The 18,301-nt window shown below is 36.8% G+C and overlaps 3 protein-coding genes across 9 annotated transcripts; 2 read left to right on the forward strand and 1 right to left on the reverse strand.

The window, feature by feature from the left end:
- The first annotated feature begins 1,039 nt into the window (after positions 1-1,039).
- Positions 1,040-7,838, forward strand: LOC103940688 (ankyrin repeat-containing protein ITN1). The gene is made up of 7 exons (XM_048592053.1): positions 1,040-1,144; positions 2,359-2,734; positions 2,886-3,044; positions 3,364-3,840; positions 5,930-6,079; positions 6,157-6,602; positions 7,056-7,838. Exons 2-7 carry the CDS (start codon positions 2,398-2,400, stop codon positions 7,665-7,667), a joined length of 2,181 nt encoding a protein of 726 aa, XP_048448010.1. The 5' UTR covers positions 1,040-1,144; positions 2,359-2,397; the 3' UTR covers positions 7,668-7,838.
- A 1,018-nt stretch (positions 7,839-8,856) lies between these two features.
- LOC103932137 lies at positions 8,857-12,129 on the forward strand. 7 transcript variants are annotated; one of them, XM_048566652.1, is made up of 6 exons: positions 8,857-9,291; positions 9,629-9,692; positions 10,171-10,233; positions 10,875-10,949; positions 11,600-11,624; positions 11,976-12,129. In XM_048566652.1, the coding sequence occupies exons 1-6, from the start codon at positions 9,281-9,283 to the stop codon at positions 12,062-12,064; spliced, it is 327 nt and encodes a 108-aa protein (XP_048422609.1). In that variant the 5' UTR covers positions 8,857-9,280; the 3' UTR covers positions 12,065-12,129. The 7 variants fall into 7 exon arrangements, 1 of the variants encoding a protein (XP_048422609.1); XR_007251695.1 differs by lacking the exon at positions 10,875-10,949 and having other exon boundaries at positions 11,600-12,129; XR_007251697.1 differs by lacking the exons at positions 10,171-10,233; positions 10,875-10,949; positions 11,600-11,624; positions 11,976-12,129 and adding exons at positions 9,898-9,952; positions 10,049-10,085.
- Positions 12,130-12,452: 323 nt separating this feature from the next.
- LOC103940680 (peptidyl-prolyl cis-trans isomerase FKBP62) lies at positions 12,453-15,908 on the reverse strand. Its single transcript, XM_009350839.3, has 13 exons — positions 15,581-15,908; positions 15,382-15,468; positions 14,687-14,947; positions 14,518-14,592; positions 14,346-14,426; positions 14,061-14,255; positions 13,877-13,969; positions 13,621-13,796; positions 13,384-13,506; positions 13,151-13,297; positions 12,939-13,066; positions 12,729-12,849; positions 12,453-12,631 (listed from the first exon to the last, which is right to left on the reverse strand). Exons 1-13 carry the CDS (start codon positions 15,759-15,761, stop codon positions 12,581-12,583), a joined length of 1,719 nt encoding a protein of 572 aa, XP_009349114.2. The 5' UTR covers positions 15,762-15,908; the 3' UTR covers positions 12,453-12,580.
- Positions 15,909-18,301: the final 2,393 nt, after the last annotated feature.

An 18,301-nucleotide genomic window follows, 5' to 3' on the forward strand; every position in this document is an offset into this window, starting at 1 on the left:
GATAAGTGAATGAAAGTGATAAGTGATAATAGGGCTAGTTTAAAGGGTTAGGGTTTAAGTACATAGAATGGGCCTAAAATAGGTTGGTTTGCATGGCATAATATGTTTGATTGGGCTAGAGGTTTTCCATGGCTCAAAGGATTTGTTTGATTGGGCTAGGCCCTTTGTTTGATGTCCCCAAAGAGCATACAAGGCTTCAATTTCGTCCATCCTCTTTGCTCCATGATTAAGCTATCCAATCCTTGCCCAAAAGTGCCCCAAATAGCCTCAAAATGCACTTTCTTGCTCCCTAAGCCCTTAGAACCTGAAAACACACAAAAGAAGCATAAAGGACTAAAATAACTAGAGAAACATAACGTAAATGCACGAGAACAAGCCATTTAAGTCGCATGAATATGCTTCTATCATATATACCTTTGAAATTGTTAGAGTAAATGTAGAAATATTGAGAATAAACTGAACGATGACCTTGAGGTACAACTTGAATTGCTTCCTTAAAGTGTTATTTGACCTCACTCGAATGAATTTGCTAAAGAGTTCTTGGCAAATTACTTTCAGGATACAATAAAGTATGAAATATTAGATTAGCAAAACCAAATTGTATTCCCTTAGAAATAACTAAAAAGAAATTGTATGAATGCGATGGAGAGAAGAAAGAGCAAGGAAATTGTGCAAACAACAAATTTCTCAATGAAATTTCTCTTCTACCAATTTACCAATATATAGGAGAGATCGCACCCGTTAGACATATCCTTTGATTTTGGATATGCCTTCTCGGCATGAGATACATGCTTTGATTTGTGTATGCCTTCTCACCATAAGATACAATTGAATTAATATTATAGCAATATGTCCAATACGCAAGTTCGATGCAAATACCAAAGGTTACGTCTGTTAGTAAACTGTGCACTAGTCAAATACGCAACTTTTTCCACGCAACAGAAATGAGGATATTATCCTTTTCCTTGCAATACCCACGAAACTTCCAGATTCTTTCGCGAATATATATATACACACACACGCACACACAGCATATGATTGTGCTTCAGCATTCCCATAGGACTGGGTTGTTAGTACTCCCTCCAAAGCTAGGGAAATCGCTTTTCTAGTTGGCTTGTGGTATCTAGTAGTTCATCCTTGAAAGGTGCGTAAATTTTGTAAAATTCACATCGCATTTATAACTAAATATATATATATATAGGGAATTGTTATTAGCACTTCAAAAATCTCATTCTACACTTTAAACTTTCTATATTAGGAAACAAAAATACACTTATGAGGAGTGTAGAATGAGATTTTTAAAGTGTCAATAATATTTTCAAAAAAAAAAAAAAATATATATATATATATATATATATATATAGGCTTATGAAATCAAGAAAATTATAGGAAATTTTAACAAAAAGCTCCCAATACTTTTCACTTTAACGAAAAATCATATTTTTATACTAAAAAGTCAATCATGATACTATTCACTTTATCATTTATTTTGTCCTTATCGTTAAAACTCAAAGTTTTCAAGTCATTTTCATTAATTTTCCTAAAATTCATTAGAAACAAATAACAAGTTAAAAAAATAAAAAATAAACCTGTAAGTGAGGTTTACACAAAAACAACAAAATTTTGTTTTGTGAAATCACGTTACTACCTTTAGCTTTTTAATTATGATATATGACTAAATAGTCTTTTCATCATCTTGTAATTTACAAAAAAAAATCTATTAATATGTAATTTAAATATTACTTCTTGCTTTAATTAATTGTCCTAACTGCATGGTCCAAATGCTTGGAGATAATTCTACAAGCTGCATGGATTGTTTCAAGCCAGTCAAAGTACCCACGCATTCTATTTTTCTCCTGCAACACACCTATGCTTAATCTTCTTTGTTATTATTTGTTTTTTTATATGATGACAAAAAAGTTATAAAAAAAAAAAAATTGTTGTGAGAGCGGAAAACAAATGGAAAATAATTATCATTTCTCCTCGTCTTGACATATCGTTAATTTTTTCGTGTTTCTAAATTGTTGAATTTAAAGCGTTTTTTTTAAGTATAAATTTATCGAAGTCTTACGTGTGAAAAAAAATAATTTTTTTATATGAAGTTATGACATATATTTTGACATCGTTTCAAGCCTCAAAAATCTCAAGACTAACCCCAATTACATGGCCTTGTTTTTGGGATTTTTTTAGATATTTCGGAATATGAAATATTCCAAATATTTTAACCCTTATATCTTATTTAAAAATACAAAAAATTATCTAAAGGTTAAGCTACCCAGAGTATGACTCTGGAACCGTAATTTTGCTTCACGTCATATTATTAAAAAACAACTCTAACATTAATATTTTGATACATAGAGGAAGGTAGTACAGGACATCCGATTCGATCGATCGATCATGTCAGAAAATGGTTCAACAGACGTTGTAGGGTCGTCTTCGACCCATCCGGAGGAATCTTCACAAGAAATTGAAGGGAGCACTACAATTGTAAGCTTTGAAGGCTACACTTTTCCAACGAACAAGGGGAGAGGTCGCCATCCATTACCACCTGGCCTCGGAACACCAGTTGTAGCAATCGTACGTAGTCCGAATCTGTCAATTTATAGCCCTCCACGACCTTATAGACCTCCACTGTCTCCAGATCACAGACCAGGGGATGAAAATGCTTCAGGATTTACACATATATTTGATCAAGGAAGAAAAGAAAGGCGTGATGATGCTAAAGAAACAGAAAGTAAGCGTGATGCCATCACTACGTCTTGAGTTATTTTTATTTAATACAGGCACAACTTTTTTTAAAATTTTGATTGACTTTTTTGTTCCTTTTGCTTTTCTTTAATTTTATGGGTTTTTTTTTTTGTTTTTTTTGTTTTTTTTTTTTTAAGGAGGGAGTAGTTGGCTGCCGAGCAAATTTCTTGAATGGGGAAGGAGTCGAATGCATTTCTATTATGCTACAGTAACAACAAATGGGCGCGAGCCAAGTGACGTTGCTGCAGCTTCCACTCCACCAGCAGCACCTACACCAAATTCAAATACCATTTCATGTATGTGTCTCCTTCCACTGCATCACTTATGCCTTATGCATATTTTCTCTTCATTGTTGATCACATCTCTAATACAGATGAGACTCACGTACAGAGGTGGACTAAGTGGTTCAACTCTATTAAGAGGTGCCAGATAATCAATATATATGGTACAAATTGTTAAAGAATAGTAACAAAACTCAAATAATCGTTATTTACTGAAGAAAAGGGAAAAAGAAACTCACATACCAAATTGTGTGTTATATACATTACTGCTTGTATATCCTTTCTCATTGTTTAATTAATTACTGATTATTGTTTGATTAAATAATCTTTCCAGCGTTGCCAATTAACGCCAACCTAGTTCCCTATGTCCCACTACATCTTGCTGCTCTCAATGGTGACTGGATTGCTGCAAACAATTTCTTGCTATCAAATCCTGAAGCTGCGAGGGCTAAGATCACAAAGGGTTCGGAAACTGCTCTCCACATTGCTGCCGGGGCCAAACATACATGGTTTGTTGAGGAGCTAGTTAAATGGATGATACCGCCTGACCTAGAACTGAAGAATGATGTTGGAAACACTGCCCTCTTTTTTGCTGCTGTTTCCGGTGTCAAAAGGATCGCCGAGATAATGGTGGATAAGAATCCGAAGTTACCCCAAATCAGATGTAGTAAAGATTCAACACCTCTTCATATGGCTACTTTGTTTGGGCACAGGGAGATGGTATGGTATCTTTACGACAAGACTGATACAATTTTGAAGGACTCCGACCGTGTGGGGCTTCTTATTGCCGCAATAACAGCAGATCTTTATGGTAAGTAAGTACCGTTTCGATTTACATTTTCATCCTCAAGACTTATGATCAAGTCCAAGTACACAATTATAATATGATTAGGTCCAAAAACATGATCATACATGTAGGTATACCTTAAAATAATTTATCTGTGAGAATGTATCCTACATGTAAGTTTGTACACGTAACAATATATTATGATCCCCTATGTACCTGAATTCGAATTCTTCTCTCCGCATTCCTGCAGTTTATATTAGTTTTAAGTAGAATACCGCTCCTATAAAATGAGGTATATTTTTTTTTTTTGGAAAAATTAGGTTCACATCCTTCTTTTTGTTACTTCATTGATTAAAATCATATTTATTTTCAATTTTTGATCAAGGTCCCTGGGTATTAATAACATCATTAATTATTTGAATAATCAAATATTTTTATTTTTAAATATATTCCTTTAGTGTGAAAAATGTTACAATTAGTATATTTATATTTATGGCTAAATTTTTTATCATATATTTTTATTTTTAGTTTGTACCTATTTTTAATTTGCAAATATTTTTTAATTTGTACCAATTTTCTTTTCATTTTTAATTTGTACCCATATATTAGTTTCTTTTTGTGCCCATATTTTTTAAAGTTTTATTTGTGTCACATCCCGGCCCGGGGTGGATCACTTCCCGGGCCCGCTCCACCACCGTAGCACGATATTGTCCGCTTTGGGCCTACCATTCCCTCACGGTTTTGTTTTTGGGAACTCACGAGCAACTTCCCAGTGGGTCACCCATCCTGGGAGTGCTCTAGCCCCTTTCTCGCTTAACTTCAGAGTTCCTACGGAACCCGAAGCCAGTGAGCTCCCAAAAGGCCTCGTGCTAGGTAGGGATGAGAATATATATTTAAGGATCACTCCCATGGGCGATGTGGGATGTCACAATCCACCCCCCTTAGGGGCCCGACGTCCTCGTCAGCACACCACGGCCAGGGTTAGGCTCTGATACCAAATTGTCACATCCCGGCCCGGGGGGACCACTTCCCGGGCCCGCTCCACCACCGTAGCACGATATTGTCCGCTTTGGGCCCCGACCACGCCCTCACGGTTTTGCTTTTGGGAGCTCACTGGCTTCGGGTTCCGTAGGAACTCCGAAGTTAAGCGAGAAGGGGGCTTGAGCACTCCCAGGATGGGTGACCCACTGGGAAGTTGCTCGTGAGTTCCCAAAAACAAAACCGTGAGGGCGTGGTCGGGGCCCAAAGCGGACAATATCGTGCTACGGTGGTGGAGCGGGCCCGGGAAGTGGTCCCCCCCCGGGCCGGGATGTGACAATTTGTGTTTGTACTCATGATGTGTACATCGTCACGTGACATTGTATATTTAATCAATGATAGAAAAATTACGTATGGTATATTTATGTAGAAAAATTACGTATGGTATATTTATGTTTTATGCCTAAACTTTGTATCATATATTTATATTTTTAGTTTGTAACATGTTTTTTAAATTTGTAGTATTTTCTTTTTAGTTTTATTTTGTACCCATGTATTAATTTCTTTTAGCGCCTATATTTTTAAAAATTCATTTGTACTCATATTTTTTAATCTTTTATCTGTACCCTAATTTATTTATAATATACCCATTCTTCTTTATTAATGTACCACTTTGTTATATGTGAAATGTACCCATTTTTTTAACACTATGGATACATTCTTTTGCCATTTATTATTTCTTATTTTTACATAGTTTTTATCCATTTATTCAATCAAAATGTTTGAATTTTTTTTTTTATTGTAACCGTTTCTAATAGTATTATAATGAGGGATTTTAAATTTATAGGATTATAAATCTCACAAAATATCAAACAATTAATGTCAAAACTATAAAAATAAAAATATTAATAGCAATATAATGAGGTGTACAAAGTCAAGGGACCTTGATCAAACTTTGAATACTATTAAGATTTTAATCAAAGAATGTTAAGGATTAGGGACCACATCCAAAATATTCCTTCTTTTTTTTTATCAAAATGAGGTATATATTGTAATCAAATTGTCTAGCTAAAATTTGTCTGTATATACACATATATTATGAAAATTATTAATTTCATGATATAATTAACTACAGATCTTGCACTGGATATAATTCAAAAGCACCCTGAAATGGCTTTTGCTCGAGATGAAAATCGAGAGACTGCACTTCATGTGATGGCACGAAAACATTCAGCGTATTATAGTGGACGCCAACCGGGTTTTGCGCAACCATGCATATCTTCAGGTTAGGGTTTAGGGTTTAACATGTCATATTTTAACTCAACTCCTTTGCTTAACATGTTAATTTGCTGTTTTATGCAGTTCCTCGTATCAAGGTTTGCTACAACAAAATAGTAATGCAGACGCAAGCCACTGAGCTTGTGAAGCACTTGTGGAAGAAAGTACTTACTTTAGAAAATGATTCAAAAATTAGCGATTTAATCAGAGCACCCTCTCGCTTATTGTTCAGTGCTGCTGAGTTGGGGAACGTTGACTTCCTGGTCATACTTATAAGAACATACCCTAATCTTATTTGGAAAGTTGATGAACAAAATAGAACCATATTTCACACTGCAGTTGTTCACCGGCAGGAGAAGGTTTTCAATCTCATACATGAATTAGGTGGACTAAAAGATTTAATTGCATCTTACAAAGATGAAGACAATAACAATATGCTCCATTTGGCCGCCAAACTTGCACCGGATGATCGATTAAATACTGATACGGGAGCAGCATTGCAATTCAGAAGAGAGTTACAATGGTTTAAGGTAAGATTTTTCCCTCAATAAACATAGATTTACTGTTTATAATCTTCCTAATCTATGTTGACTAAAATCTTTAGGGTAATTGCAATGAAATGATCTGAAATGAGGATAAAATTTCTCAATTTAATTGAGAGAGTAGTCATTTCTTGAGTCGTGACCTAGAGCAAGTGTTTTGCCATTTTGGGGTAAAGGATTCATAGGCTTGAAAAGTTAAAGGTTATAGGTGTTTACTAACTAGATCTTGATCCAATGGTATTTTTCTGCTTAATGCCTCTGATGGCCGGTTGTGCCACATGAGCGGAATATCTAAAGTTCAAATCCCCGTCTCAAATTGATAAGAAAAAAGTGTCTTCTTGTTTACACATGATTTTTATTACTACTAACAATGTTTGTCATTTTACTTTGTTCAATACTTCTAATTAGACTAATTGAGATCACACGTGCATAAAATTTTAGGAAGTGGAGAAGATCGTCCAACCATTGTACAAGGAAATGAGAAACTCAGATGGAAAAACACCTCAAGTCCTATTCACTGAAGAGCACAAGGACTTGTTACGAGAAGGAGAAAAGTGGATGAAGGGCACTGCATCATCGTGCATGCTTGTAGCAACGCTCATTGCCACCGTAATGTTTGCCGTTTTCTCCACAGTACCGGGTGGAAACAACGACGACACAGGCATTCCGATTTTTCTCCACTCAAGGGCCTTTATGGTTTTCACCATATCAGACGCACTCTCCCTCGTCTCCTCCACCACATCAATCTTGAGTTTCCTGTCCATTCTTACATCACGTTATGCCGAAGGAGATTTCCTCCATTCACTACCGAATCGGTTAATTGTAGGACTGGCAACCCTTTTCATCTCTATAGTTACCATGATGATCACGTTCGTAGCGTCGCTATACATCGTTCTAGGCCATGGATATCAGACGATCAAAGTTGCAATAGCTTTGGCTGCGGGCGTTCCTGTTAGTTTCTATGCTCTGTTACAGTTTCCTCTTCTTGGAGATATGATCAGTCATGCTTATATTTCAAGGGTATCCTTTCGTCCCATGGGAACACTCAACTAATTGTCCAAGGCCAACTGGAAAGTTATGAAGTTTACGCTTTGTAAAATTATTATATTTTCAAGTGGGTTGGATAAATTTTAGGGTGATTTTGTATAAAATGAATAAAAAGTTAACAGTATTAACAATACATCAACAATAGTTATGTTTATTATAAGTAAGTCAATCATGTAATTCCTTTTTCATCATTTTTCTATTTTGGTATAAGTCAACACGAATCTGACACTACAATGCCGTGTCCATTTCTTGGTTTGGTTTTTCCACCACTCACACATCCTACGTGACCGTTTTTATATTTAAATTTAGACACTACAATACAATATCCATTTCTTGGTAATGTTTTTACTTTTGAATTCAGACATTGCATTATAGTATCCATTTCCTAATTCGTTTTTTCACCACTCACACGCCTCCTACGTGTAGGGCCTTCATATCTTTCAAAATAAATAGTTTTTACTTTTCTATGTATATATTATGTCTTGCATTCTTTTATTAGTTTTGAAACTATAACCGAGTATATCTTAACACTACAGCTTTCTATAAAGTGGTTCCAATAATATAGTTTCATATATAATGCTCTTACACTATCTTTTACTAATTTTTGTTACACTATCAATCACTCACAGGTCATTTTATTCATACAGTGGTTCAAAGAATTCCAAAATCTTCATCCATCCAATTTCTGCTTTTCATATATAAATTCTTTAAAAAAGCTCAAACGTCTTTCAGCGTAAATACACGTGAACCTTCTTTAATAATCTCTAATAGCTTCGATTTTTTTTTTTTTTGAACAGTTACTAACCCCGCAGCAACGCGTGGGTCATATTTCTAATTAATTACTAGATGTGAAACAACGTTTATAACCCTAATTCTTGACTAAGAAAGATTACTTAGAAGAAAATTAGTCCCAACGAACCAAATTTGCCTTTAAGGATAAAGAAGTCTCCAAACGTGGGTTGGCACTTCAGCCCTCAAAGCTCGAGCAATCAAGCAAAGCAATTCCGGCACGATTTAATTTGAAGAGTTAAATAAACACAATGTACAGAACTGAAAACAAGACAGGCTAGACTTTGAGAATGCGTTCACAGGCACACAGATAGAAAACTGAAGTTAAAACTATTTATAATGGCATACAACAGCCCATGTGACGTTTCTCATTTGACCCATGTCTAACTAAAATATATATATCATATATACTAAAACCCGTAGGGGTTGGGTACTGTGGATGACCAGTGTCCGGACGGAACTGCCCTCGCTTCTCTGTTTTCTTTCCGTTTGTGTCCCTGTTTTCCACGAGGCGCTCAACTTATTCTCTCGACTTTGAGAGTCATCTTGAGTTAGGGTTTTGTTCCTTCGTTGCTTTTCTTGATTTCGGCTTTTGCTCTTTTCGTTTTGGCTGTTCTTTCTTCCAATCCTCTGTTTCCTGTGATAACCGTGCTTTCTTTCGCGGAAATCATATATACTAAAACATTTTTGTCCGGTTCCTTTTCTTTCCTGTTTTGTACAGTGATTCCTTTTCACTGCTTTTGGTCCATTTTTTTTCCCATTTCTTTTGCTTCTCTTCTTTCGTAGCCGTCTGCTCTCTCCTCTCTTCGCCTCTGTTGGTCTCAAAGTGGATGGTTTTGTGGTGAGTTCGTCTAATCTTGCATCTGCAACTTTTTTATGCAACTGTATGGATTGTGTTCTGTTCAATTTTAGATGTTAGAAGCTTTTAATTTTTTTTGGGTTGTTGCTTTCGGAGTTTTCCTTTGATGACAGAGATGGGGTTTTTGGGGAGAAACTTTTAATCCGTGAGCTTTTTAGTTAGGTTGTGTTGTGGGTCTTGACAAATGGATTTTCTGTTGAAATTGTTTCTCTTCTCATTTTTGTTTTTTTTTGTTTTTTTTTTTTTGTTTTTGTTTTTTTTTTTTGTGCCATCGGGTTTTGCATGTGGGTGTATAATCATGTTTTCTTTTGAATTTCAGGGGATTCAGGTTTTTATTTTTCTGGAACTTTTGTCTGCAGCTTTGGAAGACATTTGTGCTTAAGGTGAGAAACTTTGGTTGCTTGCTTTTGGGTTTTGTTGTAGAATTATTATTTTTTTATTTTTTTTATTTTTTAAGAGTTACATTCGTGGGAATTCATTTGGTCTTCTTTTTTCCTGCATCTGAAAAATGCCACATGATGTGAGTTTATAATTAAATATGAATATCAAAATGGGTTTTCTGTGCAAATTTTCTTTCTGATTTTATAGAACCGAAGAGGATGTTAACAATAACATTGTGTGATATGCGATCTAAAGTTCTTTGGTGAGTTATTTGGTTTTCTTGCCACATGGGATTTTAATACTTTTTTTTTCGTGGTTTGTGTGTGGTTTTCTGATGTGTTTTTATTTTTAATTTCAGAAAAAGTTAAGGATACGATCAAACGTTTACTGATGAATTTTCTATTTTTCTGATTGTGTGTGATTTAATTTTTTTCAAGCTTTGGGTATACTTTTCTGATCTGCTTTGATTTTTAGTTGCAGCAAAAGTTGTTGCTCGAATTTTCCAGTTTTTATCTGCGGCTTTGCAAGCTCTTTATCAACAAGGTATATCATTTTTATTCTTTTTCCTGAATCTTTTGTTGGATGGAATCGTTTTTTGTTTTTGGTGAGTTCTTCTAATCTCGCATCTGGTACTGTATTTTTTTTTCCGACTGTATAGATTGTGTTTTGTTGAATTTTAAATGGTAGAAGCTTCTTGGGTTCAATTTAAATGTGTTGTTATCAACTCTTGAATTGCTTTCGAAGTTGTTTGGCTACTCCCTTAACGCCCTTTTTCCTTTTCTTTTCCGCTTCTTCGATTTGCAGCCCCCTTCTTTTTATTCCTTTTCCAGATTTAGCTTTTTTCCCCTATTTTGTATCTTTTGGCTGATTTTGTGGATCTTGGTCAGTGCTGTGGGTATTGGTGAATTTCTAGCATGTTTAAGCGTGCAGTTTTTGTTATAATGTATGGATTGTGTTTTGTTCAATTTTAAATCTCAGAAGCTTTTAATTTTTTTTTTTGGGTTCAATTTTAAATGGGTTGTTATCAAGCATTGAATTGCTTTTGGAGTATTCATTTGATAAGAGAGATGGGGAGGGGGGGGTTCTTTTGGGTGAAACTTTTGGTCCGTGAGATTTTTAGTTAGGTTGTGTTGTGGGTTTTCGCAAATTTCTATCGTGTTTATGTGTGCATTTTTTTGTTATAGATTTGGAAGAACATAGCATTACAGGGTGTTGAGGGTTTGCTGGTGGGGGAAAGTAGTAGCGTTAAGATTTTGCAGGTGAGATATTAGGGTGAGAGAAAAACGGGACAAAGAGCATTGAAGACACATTTGGGATTAGGGGTAGCAAAACAGGGGAAAAGAATATGACAGAGGAATGGACTCTTAATTTTTTCTTGACTGGTTTGGGATTTTGCTTGCCTTTGGGGTTGTCATTGGCGTCAAGCCATTTGATGTCAAGTGGTGTCTGTTTTTTCATAACTTTTATTACTAATTTTTATGTCATTTGCGATTTTGTGTCCTGGGATTTCTGAATTTTATCGTTCATTGTCGGTTTTTAAAACTTTTTTTGTCTTCATATGTTTGTTTAATATGCTGTGTTTGTGTTGGGACGCCGTTTTGCAAGTTCTCTTTCCATTTGGGACCACTACATTTTATAAGTGATGAGGGTGAGGTTTAGATACTCAAAACACTCCATTTTTTTCCAAATATGCGCGTTTGGTTCTCTTTGGTTTTAAGTGTTTAAAATTAAATGGTTATTTTGATAAAATGGTTTATTAGTTTGTCTAATGTGTTGTGATCAGGAATTCAATTGGATTGGGTAAAATGCTTTATCAATTTACGTTATAGGGAATTTTGTGTATTATGGTCTGTGAGTTTTATTGCTCATCGTTTGTTCCTTTTTCTTTGTTTGCCGATTTCTTTTGCAGGGGATCACTATAAAATTGCTTGAGGGTAAGATTTTGATAATAAAATTCGAAACGAGGCGTTACTTTTCTTTTTAGAAACTAATTTAAAAGCTCTGCATAGATAGTTAACTGTGTTGAAATGTCTTGATAAAACGTGAACCTTTTGTTATATGTGAATGTTCATTCCTTACTACAAATATAATAGGCATAGTGGTCTAAAAAATTAAAACCCACTGACACATGACATCAGAAATTCAAACAAATTTCTACTGTTACCATTACCTTCTTTCATTCAGATCATCAACATGTAGTTCAAATCTAGATCAAACCTAGATGAAATTCAGGTGACATTATTTATTGTCATTTTTTCAATAATTTACATTGTTTTAGTACCCAGGTTTACAGCATGAGCTGAAGATCCAAGATCATTTTGGCAGAGACTTAGATATTGAAGACACTAATTTTGCTCCTTATTTTATAGTTTAATGTCCTACTTTTTACATGTTTTATACACTTATAACACCCGCAGCAACGCGCGGGCACTATGACTAGTATATCACTAAAAGTCGAAAACAAAAAAATGCCACTGATATTAGTTAAATAGTAAAAAATTTATTTAATTCAGCTAAATTACCTTAATTGTTTTTTTTTTCTTAGTCTATGGTTAATGCCGGTTTTTATTTTATTTTATTTTATTTTTAATACATCAATATTTTTCCATTAAGGCGGGGGAGGAAGTTTAGCTAAATTACATAATGAGCAGCCTAATTTCATATCAAATTTGCCATCACAAGATTTAAACCTAAAATCTCACTTTAAATGAAGAAGAATACCATTAAACAAACTAAAACTTCATTTCCATAATCCACGCAAAGAAAAAAGCAAATGCATTAAACTTCTTTGTGCAAATACCAAGTAGTCCTACAAAATAAGAGAAAAATGGGAATTTACTCCTTAATGACACAAATGGAAGTCAAGGGGCGATGATGCGATGCCGTCCCCTTATGCCTTGCTGTCTACGATCATGGGTTCGGCGTCTTTATCCGCTGCTTTCTGCAAAAGCCAAAAAAATGAACCACCAATCAAAACCAAACGATAAAAACCCAGAACGTATGAGAAAACACCAGTCGACGACCGGAAGGATGCTTACATTGTTATCGGGAGAGTCCGACTTGGTCAATTTGGCAAACATGTTGCCATAGAACTTGGCCTCCTTTTTATTGTATTCTTTCATCTTCTCCTTCAATGTCTTGTGCTCCAGCTTCACATCCCTGTTTTGACAAAGAAACGAGTGTTAACATTTTCACTTCCCTGCAAAACTGTGCGAGTGGAAACAAGGATCCAGAGAAGAAGCACATACCTGTTGTTAGGGTCTATTTCAAGAGCTTTCTTGATGTCAAGCTCAGCTAAATCCAAATCTGCAAGCTGAATATATGCCTGAGCCCTTCTGTACAGAGCCTTCACATTTCTGCCCTCAAGTTCCAACACCTGTGTACAATTAGATGTTCGGTTAAATAAAAGTCGACAATAAAAAGGGACCTCTCAAGCATTTCTTAGTTCTAAATTGCAGACCTTGGAACACAATTTTTCAGCCTGTTTATATTCTTTCAGCTTCAGCTTGCAAGCTGCATCGTTAAGATTGCAGGCAACCTTCAACACCTTGGCTTGTTTTTTTGCTTCTTCACTGAAGCTAGAGTCATAGTCGATGTACTTCACAGCCTGCATTGAAGAAACTACGCTTCAGTAAGCATAAAAGCAAAGGCCAAACCATCGGGCTTCACGAGTCCATATGTTTGTCATCCTACCTTCTCGTATCTCTTGGAAGCTCTTACATATTTACCCGCCTTAAACAAAGCATTCCCTTCTTCCTTCTTCTTACCAGCAGCTTCAATTTTTTCCTCAGTATTCATGTCCCACGATTCCTTATCCTGAAGGGTCGAAAAGAATTAAAAAATTGTTTGAAAACAAAACACACAATCTCACTAATTTGATACCAACGGGATACATGATGCAATGTAAACTAAGCGGCATTATTGACGCACCTTCTCAAAAGATGCAAGCTCAACCTCATAGTTGACAGTTGAGTTGGGAGGCACCACAGCCAACTCCTGCTGGGACTCCAACGAGCCAAATGCATACTCTGGTGCAATGGTCAGGAGTGCTACCTCACCCTTCTTCATTGTCAGTACAGCTCTATCAAGCCCATCAATCACTTGCTCTGTCCAGTACAGCAATGGCTCAGCAGCACTGAAGGCCAAAAACACAAAGAAACGTAAACAAAAGCGCAAGTATTATTACCTTCATCTGTTTTAAACTCAAACAGGTCTTCTCCTTCGGCATGACCTTTCTTCAAAAATTCCTTCCCATCTTGCAGCTTCCCAATCAATTTCACTGCCAGTCACAAAATCAAATAATAATTAATAACATCCAAATGTGCTAAAGATTTCACAGTCTCATCCCATATTAATGAACAAACACTTACATTTAACAACAGCCCCTTCATTTGGACGCTCATACCCCTCCCCTTCTTTCAGGATCTTCTTAATAACCTTCTTGTCATCTGTCACTTCAGATACAGTTCTCCATGATACCAACTCTAAAGTGATATGCAGAGTTGTATTTGGAGGAACTACACCCTCGGAACCAGATGCAGGTTTGCCTTGATCCCCAAATCCATCTGCAACCACACACAAGTAGAAATACATATTTAATTATTGTTATTTTCAAATTTCAAATAAAATTAGACTGGTGGCTCAAGGCAGCTTACATTGTGGTTTAACCGTTAACAATACCTTCTCCCCCTTCTTCATTGTTTTAACAGCCTTTGAAATTGCAGGACAGAAGTAACCTAATTACATTAATTAGAAGATTACCAGTTAGTTAAAAACCAAAATTCTCTACAAAATTAATGAACTGATATATGACAAGCGAAAGGATACCGTCTTTGACAGTGAATTCCACATCTTGAGATTTTGCAACAAGTGTTTTATCTTCAAGCTGCACCTCAAAATTAACTGCATAACAAACAGGGAGGGAAGGAAGTTAACAGGCAAAGGCGACAGATAGTGCACAAGCAAACAATAACACACGTCGAAGAGAAACTTTTACCTATAACTTCGTCGAGGTCTTTTGGGTTCTCCCATTTTTCTCCCTCTTTCAAGATCTTCTTGATTACACCACCATCCTTGGATATGTCATTGACACTGGTCCACGATAGCAATTCAACATCGAATTGCAATGTGGCACTGGGAGGGATAGTTGGTGGCGATCCAGACTCTCCATAAGCCAACGCAGGAGGAATGGTGAAAAGGGCATTCTCACCTTTCTTCATTGTTCTAATGCCTTCATCCCATCCTTTAATCACTTGCCCTGCATAGCCACATCACAAAACTCGCTAAGTGAGAGCACTCGCCCGGAAGAAAAATTTAACTACTAAAATTCCCAGTTCAGCAGCACAACAACTAATCTTAACAAGGAACATCATATTCGATATCAATGCAACTACACCAAACACAGTTCCATCTTTTTTAACACAATAAAAAAGAGACAAACTTAACATACGACGGGGATGGCACTGTGTCAGTATCTCAAGCCAATCACGTAATGTCATGTGCTTAGCTTAGGATCCCGCCACAGTCATACTTACAAAAATTGCATCGATACACACTAACAAAGAAATTTAAATACAAAAGCAGTGTATTCGTGCAAAACTAGCCTACCAACTAATCCAAATCAACCAGAAACTTAATCAAGTTCATTAATTTGATCAGATTGAAGCTGAAAAAGGAACAAAAAGCCCTCACCTTGTCCGAGAGTGAACTTGAACGGAGTCCCACTGTCGCGGCTCGAATCGAACTGAGTCCCGTCCAGCAATGTCCCGGTATAATGAACTAAACCCACAAACACCCCAATCAAATAATCAATCCTAATCCAGAACAAATCCCAAAAAATCAAAAATTTCCAAACAAAAAAATGAAAAATAAAAGAGATTAAAGCGCGAACCTTCAACTTCGTCGCCATTATTGGGGGTGTCCCAGCCTTCACCTTCCTTGAGTAGCTTCTTCTTCAAGCCCTGGTGGCCGATCTCCTTCTCCTCGCCGACCTTCAGGACCGGCCCCTCGTCGGGGAGATCGAAGTCCTCGTTCATCTCCTCCACCCCGGGCATATCGAAGTCCTCGTCCATTTTTCTCGAGAGCACGAGATGAAAAATTCAACCGATTCGAAAGCGTAGTTCGAGATTCTGAGATTGAAGAAAATTGGCGAAGAGTGAGAGTGAGGAAGACGAGACTTTTATGGTGTTATTTTTTGGAGTTCTAGAGGCTTCTACAAGGCTTTTGGGCTGCAGAGCGAGGTTTGTGACATGATTTGGTGCTTTGTCGATTTGATGTTAATCGTGCTCCGGGGTTTAACCGACGGCTCAGATTAATGATTCAGCAGAGATCACGTGCCCTTCCATTTATAGAACTTGGTACTTGGTAGGCCCGAATTGTTTCGGTTTGGCTCAGTTCGCTTTCATACGGGTTTGATGTCATTTCACAAGAGGATATAAAAGGCTAAAATACAAAAAAATTACATCAAATGTTAGTGTCACGACACTTTCATACCTCATCTTTTTAAAATGACAATGTCATACCTCAACTTGCGAATTTGTGTCAATGTCAGATCTCTATCAGTTTTTCTGTTAATTTTTCTATTAAGTGCTAACGTGGCTTAAAATGGGTTCCACTCCTTAGTCCAACTAGATTAAAAAATAATTAAATATATTTTTAATAATTAAATATTATAAAATTAAAAATAAAATTATTTTTTTATATAAAATTGTGGGATCCACCCTCTATCTCTCTCTCCTCTTTCTCACGTCTTTCTCCTCTCTCACCTTTCTCTCTTCTCTCTCTCTGGACAGCATCATCCCCAAAACCTAGAAACCCTTCCCACCCTTCCCCCCCCAACCTTCATCCACCATCATCTCTAATCTCTCTCTCTTCGCTGGCCCGGAAATTGACGAAAGGTCAACACTTTTTCTCCCCAATGCCACGAACTCCCTATCCTCCCTCACGAAGCTACTGTGCCTCATGCCGTCGGGAATTCTGAAGCTCGGATTCTCCGCCACCAAAAACCCGTCGTCGGATTCCCCGACCCCTTCCCTGCAACGCCACAGCATAAGTGTCGGAGCCCTGACCCGAAGAGAGCAAAGTCAATTTGGGCAAAATCTGCACCTGTACATTATTATTGGCTTTAAAATCTCTGTCGTTGATTTGAGCATCAAACTATAAAGAGTTAGGATTGACAAAAAAGCTTGGAACTCTTGGACGTCGTCGGTCTCGGGGTATGCAATGGCGTTATCTTCGTCATCTTCATCGTCGGCTTCCAGGATGGGGATGATCCGAGACGTTGGAGAGAGAAGAGACTCTGGGTGATGGCGTGTACTCCATTATTATCTTCTTCTCGACTTCGGCGGGATTGAATTTGGGTTTCTACTTTGGGGTGGTTTGGCTTCGGACGATGTCGTTCTGGGCGACATTGTTATTGAGGTTCTAGTGGATGGGGGAATAGTTGCAGGTAGCCCAGGGAGAGAGAGAGAGAGAGAGATAGGATGGTGGAGGAAGGTTGGGGGGACAGGTGGGGAAGGTTAGGGTTTTCTGTTTGAAAATGGGGAATTAGGGTTAGGGTTTGGGTTCGAAAGGGACGGGAAGAGGTAGGGGAAGAGGTGGGGGAAGGGAAGAGGTGGTGGATGGGGGATGGGGGTGGGTTGGGGAAGGTTGAGGGGACGGGGAAAAGTTTAGGGTTTGTCGAACAGAAGAATAAGGTTGGTGCGGGTGGAGGAAAGGGGAGGCCCGCACCCCTAGGCCATTTTAATTTTTTTATTCTTAATTTTTTTAATTTTATAATATTTAATTTTTAAAAATATATTTAATTATTTTTTAATCTAGTTGGATTAGTGAGTGGGCCCCTTCTCTAGCCATGTCAGCACTTAACAGAGAAATTTAACAGAAAAACTAACGGAGGTCTGACATTGTTACAAATTTGTAAGTTGGGGTATGACATTGTCATTTTAAAAAGATGAGGTATGAAAGTGTCATTCGATCCATAGTTGAGGTAATTTTTTGTAATTTACCCTAAAATTTTTATAAAAAATGAAAATAAAACAAGTGTAGCAATAAAATTAATGAGTACTAGTAACTTTTTCATTTCTCTTCATGTCACGTGCACTCCATTAGCATTCAAATTTAAAATTAATTATATTAAAATTCCAATCATGTTTTTTTTCCTTTTTAAAGAGAATAAAAATTTAGTTTGTAACTAAAAAAAATAATTAAAATTTTAATTCTCTGTGCTAGGGCAATATACTTGCCATGAGTAGATTGCTAGCACTATCCAAGATCTATTTAACTTCGGTATTGAGATATTTTCAGTTTGAATTGCATATATGAGTTTATGTTTAGAAGAAGAAGAAGAATAAGAGAAAAAAGAAAAGAAAAAAAATGGAGTAGCAGTAAAATTGTGACATCCCACATCGTCCAGAGGACTGATCCTTAAATGTATATTCTCATCCCTACCTAGCACGAGGCCTTTTGGGAGCTCACTGGCTTCGGGTTCCGTAGGAACTCCGAAGTTAAGCGAGAAGGGGGCTAGAGCAATCCCATGATGGGTGACCCACTGGGAAGTTGCTCGTGAGTTCCCAAAAACAAAACCGTGAGGGAATGGTAAGCCCAAAGCGGACAA

Source organism: the organism of the source record quoted next, unplaced genomic scaffold (genome assembly GCF_019419815.1).
Source record: "Pyrus x bretschneideri cultivar Hongxiangsu unplaced genomic scaffold, Pyrus_bretschneideri_v1 Contig10, whole genome shotgun sequence".
NCBI classification, from domain to species: Eukaryota; Viridiplantae; Streptophyta; class Magnoliopsida; order Rosales; family Rosaceae; genus Pyrus; species Pyrus x bretschneideri.

Coding starts and splice junctions, on each gene's coding strand:
- LOC103940688 (XM_048592053.1), top strand. CDS start 2,398: ATGTCAGAAAATGGTTCAACAGACGTTGTAGGGTCGTCTTCGACCCAT. Junction 3,841..5,929: donor AATAACAGCAGATCTTTATG/GTAAGTAAGTAC, acceptor AATTAACTACAG/ATCTTGCACTGGATATAATT. Junction 6,080..6,156: donor GCAACCATGCATATCTTCAG/GTTAGGGTTTAG, acceptor TGTTTTATGCAG/TTCCTCGTATCAAGGTTTGC.
- LOC103932137 (XM_048566652.1), top strand. Junction 10,234..10,874: donor GCAAGCTCTTTATCAACAAG/GTATATCATTTT, acceptor TTTTTGTTATAG/ATTTGGAAGAACATAGCATT. Junction 11,625..11,975: donor CACTATAAAATTGCTTGAGG/GTAAGATTTTGA, acceptor TTTAGTACCCAG/GTTTACAGCATGAGCTGAAG.
- LOC103940680 (XM_009350839.3), bottom strand. CDS start 15,761: ATGGACGAGGACTTCGATATGCCCGGGGTGGAGGAGATGAACGAGGAC. Junction 13,507..13,620: donor AGCTTGCATCTTTTGAGAAG/GTGCGTCAATAA, acceptor TCGACCCTTCAG/GATAAGGAATCGTGGGACAT. Junction 13,298..13,383: donor CTTCCAAGAGATACGAGAAG/GTAGGATGACAA, acceptor TCTTCAATGCAG/GCTGTGAAGTACATCGACTA.